This window comes from Buceros rhinoceros, unplaced genomic scaffold (assembly GCF_000710305.1).
Source record: "Buceros rhinoceros silvestris isolate BGI_N320 unplaced genomic scaffold, ASM71030v1 scaffold3739, whole genome shotgun sequence".
Taxonomy (NCBI): domain Eukaryota; kingdom Metazoa; phylum Chordata; class Aves; order Bucerotiformes; family Bucerotidae; genus Buceros; species Buceros rhinoceros.
In genome coordinates, this window is record NW_010430968.1 from 34,005 (window position 1) to 39,717 (window position 5,713).

Below are 5,713 nucleotides of genomic sequence, written 5' to 3' on the forward strand. Positions count from 1 at the left end.
AAAGACCCCGAGATACTGTGACTTGACTGATCTGGTGTGTCAGCCTGAGGAAGAACAATGAGCAGCAAGAACAGCTTCCCAGGCCTCTCCATCTACTTAGTCAGGCTCAGCTTCTAGGCTCCTCAAGGTCTGGTGGGCAACAGCGTAAATATTTTTCAAAATGTTTTTAGCCACTTGGAAAATGAGTGTCATTGTCTTGGTTGAGAAGCACCATCAGGCCTGTCCTTTTACCCTTGGACTGCCTGGAGCACAGAGTGGCTGAAGCTACTGAGGGCCATGAACAGTTTGGTCTCTGCTATGATGCTGGCAAGGGCTGTGGCTGGCAGGGCGCTCTGTGCGTGTTGAGCCGTTGTATAGTCATTTGCATTTCTATCCGTTTCTGACTGCAGAAGATGCTCCCTACATTTCAAACAGCTCTCTTCTGAGCAACAGGGAATTCACCTTGCTCAGGTGGTGGTGCGGATGGGGATGACATTGCTACCACTCGTGTTTTGGTACTATTAACCATACTCCTTGTCGGTTTGCTCCACAGATACTATGTGGGAAAGAGATCCCCCGCTGGGTGAACCGCCTGGCCTATTTCAGCTCCTGCATCCCCTTCCTCCAGAGCTGCCTCCCCAAGGAGTGGCTGACCCCAGCAGCCCTGCAGAGCCACATCAGCCTCGGCCTCCACAAGGAGGAGCAGGGGGACACAACGGATGAGGAGACTCCCTCCACCTCAGCAGCCCCCTCAACCTCAGGCACATCGCGAACCTGTAGACATACCCGGGTCTAAACTGTGCCCAGTATGCCCTCAAATAACATCCCTCTCTCTCTTGTACTATTTCTTTCTCACACCCTTTTGCACACCTTGGTTTCCCTCTTCTTCAACGGACAACACAGGAGAGGGAAGACCCTTTCTACTGAGATGGTGAAGCTTCAGTCCCTTTTCCAAGGGATGCCACTACAGTTGCTTGGCAAAATGTCTGTGAACCCCAATGCTGAACTGGGGCGTGTTGGCGACTAAACTGGAATCTCCTCCCAGGGCCCCCATGCTCCTTGATCCATGGAGAACTGCTGGCTCTCTCAGGCATGAGAACATGCAAATGGGAAGGCGGGCACCATACTGTGATGTTCTTTCTCTGAAACTATTTTATCTTTTTATCTCTACCCCCACCCATGTGAACCCAGGAGCCTCCTCTCTATTTTGGCTGGGTTTGCCATTCCCGTATGACAAATCTCTTGCCCATACCCAATGAAGGAAGCAGAGCTAGAAGTCAACCTCCTCATCTCTTAGACCAGCAACAAGCTCCACTCAGCCCCATCCCTTTTGTAATTATCAGGTTTCTAACTGACGTGAAGGACAAATGAAAGGTGCTGCTGTTCTACAACCACCAGTTTTCAGAATTCAGATTTAAGAGCTCGAATGACTGTCCTGCTCTTGAAAATAATAACAAAGAACCTAGAAAATGAGTGTGTTACTGTGGCTTTTCTTTGGGGTCAAAAAGACAATGGGGCTAGTGCATAAGGGCAGCTACTAAGTAGGTGCAGAGATGATTTGCTGACCATATTGGTGCTTTTTGGCACAGATCCCCCTCAGTTCCCCTGTGTCTAGGCAGCACTCCTGCTTTCCTTTTTTTCCCCCCAGATTCCCTGGGGAATTTCCCTCCTAGCTGACATTTGCTGGCTGTATTTGGGGGAATGGCCCTCCTAAGCACAAGGAGGAGGAGAGGGAATCTGTTGGGAAGGTCACTATTTCCTTCAGGTTTTCCTCCTGCATTCACACACCTAACACGTGGCTCCAGAGTCACCCTTCCCCACCCTATTTTCGAGTCAACCCAAGAAAGTAAAAAATTAGTGGTGAACCCAAAGAAAGTCAACTGGTTTCCTTCTCCTCCCTTTTTGGAGGTGAAGGGGAAAACTTAGGGCCACATCTGAAAAGCATGGATGACCCTTCCAATGCATGGGCCACCATGGTGCCTTCTGTTGTGTTCACTGTTTCAACGGCATGAAAAATGGACGCAGCTGGCTCGCTGGCCTCTCCAGGCTGGATTTTGACAAGAGTATGTTCCTTAGATGTGTTTATGCTCATTCGGAAAGCTGACGGGAAAGCAGAGGAGGAGGAAAGGACAAGTACACCAACTCTTCCACTCAGTTAACTCACTAGGAATTCTAGGCAGAAGATGCAGGAGAGAATCAAAGGGGAAATCTAGGCCCCCTCTATCCCTTGCCACGTCTTAGAAATGCTCTTCTCAACAGCTACTACCAGGTCAGGACTTCCACCCTCCACCCAGAAACAACTACAAGCCCTTAAGATGGGTAGTTGTTCCCTTTATTGGTCGCAATAGAGCGCTAAGTCCAACCAGCTGTTGTTTTAGCTCAGGTATACAGACGTGTGTGCTTTCGGGGCTGAGGGTCTTTGATGTACAGCATGTCTTTAGAGACAGTGTGTGGTGGTTTGTTACACGTACATGCTCTTAGTGAAGTAGGAGGCATTGGAGAGATCTACTGGGTGGAAATACAACTCACAGGATGGCCCCACTCCATCGCCACCTCAAGTGATGCATGTCTGGGCAACAAAACCTTTACAACACGCTTCTCATTTTCATTCTCTGAACAAATTACTGCAAGTTCTGTACTGAAGTCATGTTCTATATTAACCTTAGCTACTCACAGCCAGTACTGCATTGTGAGCAGTTCTGCAGCTTCTGGTATCCAGTCCAGCACCAATCTTGATTGCTCTGGCTTGTCCGGGTATGTTTAATAAGATTTCCATTCTGCTCTCCATCCTGCTGCCCAGAACCCACATTACACAATGTACTGTGGCACTTTCTGTTCCCTGCAGTTATGGTCATTGCAGCCTAAACCAGCAGCGGAGGCTTCATTTGTCTGAAGTTCCCAGGGTGCCTGCCAATAGCCAGCAGCACATTATGTGCAGTGAATTTTAAAATCTCTGTTTAGGTCCTTCTGTGGAGGAAAATGAGAAGAGGCTTTCTCAGAGCTTTTGTCTAGGCCAGGGAAACTGGAGTCAGAAACACCTTGTTCCTAATGTGACAAAAGCCAGCCAGCCATCACCCTGAGGTTTCCACTCTGCACCTGAGCTCCACATAAAGCACTACATACACGTCTAGGAGAGAACTAGGGCTCCAGAGGCACATTTCACAGAAAACCCTCTCACAGTATTTCACGAAGTAGAAAATGCTTAACTGGCTGCATGGTAACCCAGATAAGAAAGCTACATTCAGCCTCCTTGGGGACAGGAATATGTGCTTCAAGTGTTGGGAACAACACTTGGGGCAAGCTGTCAATGTCATAAGAACCAGATGTTTCTTTATCTACTTCCATGTTTGTCTGTCTGCTTGTGACAGTAAGGGTCGCATCAAGGAGGCATCAAACCTCTGCTGTAAATCAAATCAGAATATATTCCAACCTTCAAAAGCATTTCTCCCCACCCCTCTCTGTTCAAGGTGACCAGCCAACAATGACAAGAATGAAGGGACACTGTGGAAATAAAATATATGTTAATGATAGCTTTATCTCTGTAATTTAACAGCATTTTAGATTATTAAAAATGAAGACATTTTAGAAGTCTGATTTACTGTTCATGTCTGGCACAGCATGTTTGTTTTAGGCATTTTTCTTATCCTTCCAATTACTATAAAATTATTGTTGTTATTATATCGTATTTGTATGTAGTTACACATTTACTTTCCCTTGCAGTTTTAGAGCATAACACCATAGAAAAACTTTAGATACCAACAGTTATCAGTGAAAACAAAAGAGCAGCTTATGAATCTTAACAACAGCACCCCATGGCACTGGCATAAACTCTTAACCCTTCTCACTGCCAGGACTTTTGGTGCCCTTTTAAAAGTTGGAATGAGAGGACACCAACTCTGCACATGGGCATCAGCAGCCAACTATGTCTTTAGCAAAGAGCTAATAGTACTAGGGTGGGACAGTAAAGCTGAAGGTGAGGTTACCCTCATGCTGGAATATTAGAGTTACAAAACACTCTTCCTAAAGGAAGTTAGGGTGAAAGAGGTAAGTAATAACCTCTCTTCTCAGCATGTCTATGTCTATAATAGCAACTCTCTCTTAATTTCAGATTATTCTTACTGATTTTTTTTGTCAGTTGCTTCCTCTTCCTGACTCCGATTTGAGTCCTGTATCTCAAACTCTTACAAAGTTTGAAAATGGACAGTTGTGCTTTCCGAGGCCCTGGGTGAGCTGGTCCACCAGCACTGAGCCTGTGCTGTGTGATGTGTTCATCCCAGCCTCAGCACAGTGCAAGGACGGACGCAGACCTGTTCTCCTGCTCTCACTGCTCCCAGCTGAGAGTTCACATTTCTGGAATTCAACTCATGTTGCCTTTGTGTTACCGAGTTACTCAAGAAGCAGTCATTTCCTGCTATGTTGTTTTTTATTCTTCAGTTCTGTTTATTTCTCTCAAGGGCAGAAAGAATCTCTGAACAAGTTAGTGACCACTGGATTGCAATAATGTTAGCTTATCTTCTATTACATGTGTTTGATCTTCTCCTTTTCGTTTGTATATATGTGGTGGCTTATTGACACATTCAGAAAAGCTACATAAAGTACCTCCACCAACTCCTTGATGTGATTAATAGAGAAGAGCAAAGGAAATAATCACCAGTGTTTACTTTCCAAATGATTTTAAATTACTCTTTGAGTTGAGGCAGCAGGTGCTTGTGCCACTTCGTCTCTGCTGTGCTTGCCATCAGGCAACGATGGGAGTTGTGGGAAAGCCGTGAGGTGACTCAGGAAGTATTTGGAAGAGGAGCTTTCTTTCTCCAAGCTCCACTCTGACATTGCCACAGGCTACCAGAACATGGCAGAGCCTTTGCCCACAGTATTACCTGAAAACATTCCAGCCTATGCCTGGAGAATTTGTGCTCTTATCTCTAACACGTTAACGTTCCACCGTTGTGCACATGGCTGTAGCTGAGCAGTGTCTGAGTGGATGGCATGCCACATTTAATTACTAGCAGGAACAAATGATTAGTGGCTCTAAATCTCAGAGTAAGACTGTCCACTAGTGCTGCTGTATCCAGCTTTGTTTTGAAATGGCTATAAAACTTTTCTGGAGTTCAGTGCGATCGGGGTAAGTGATAACTGTGCAGGGAAACAGACAGTATGATCACTACAATCTTCTTTCCTTAGGAAACCAGGCTAGAGAGTGAAAGACATGGCTAGTGGCCAGGCCCTCACAACTGCTTTAATCAATGAGCTCTGATGGAAAGTTCAAAATTACAGAGGCATCAGTAAAGATGTGTGTTCAGCTACAAAAGCTAGTGGCACCGCATGTGCAGCTTAACATCGTTGAAATGGCTCGTCTCTTCTTACAAGTAAAGATTCAACTGGGCAAGCTCTGGTCATCTGCTGGGTGAATGCTAACACAAGCCTTCAGATCTCACTGGAGACAGCAGAGACTGCATACCATAGCATCACAGAATGTTTTGGGTTGAAAGGGACCTTCAAAGGTCATCTAGTCCACACATACATCCCCACACACCCCTACAGTGATCAGTGACATCTTCAACTAGATCGGGGTGCCCAGAGCTCCATCCAACCTGACCTGGAATGTTTCCATGGATGAGGCATCTACCACCCCTCTGGGCAACCTGGGCCAGTGTTTCACCATCCTCAGTGTAAAAACTTTCTTCCTTATATCTCATCTGAATCTCCCTTCTTTTAGTTTAAAACCCTCATCTCT

At 45.9% G+C, this 5,713-nt stretch overlaps 1 protein-coding gene across 1 annotated transcript in view; it reads left to right on the forward strand.

The window, feature by feature from the left end:
- The window catches only part of LOC104499696 (desumoylating isopeptidase 2-like), a 23,706-nt gene extending 22,259 nt beyond the window's left edge, over positions 1 to 1,447 (forward strand). The window contains exon 5 of the mRNA XM_010143240.1: positions 533 to 1,447. Within this exon, the coding sequence (XP_010141542.1) occupies positions 533 to 775 (243 nt within the window). The 3' untranslated portion in view covers positions 776 to 1,447. The remainder of the gene's footprint in view (positions 1 to 532) is intronic.
- The last annotated feature ends 4,266 nt before the right edge of the window (positions 1,448 to 5,713 follow it).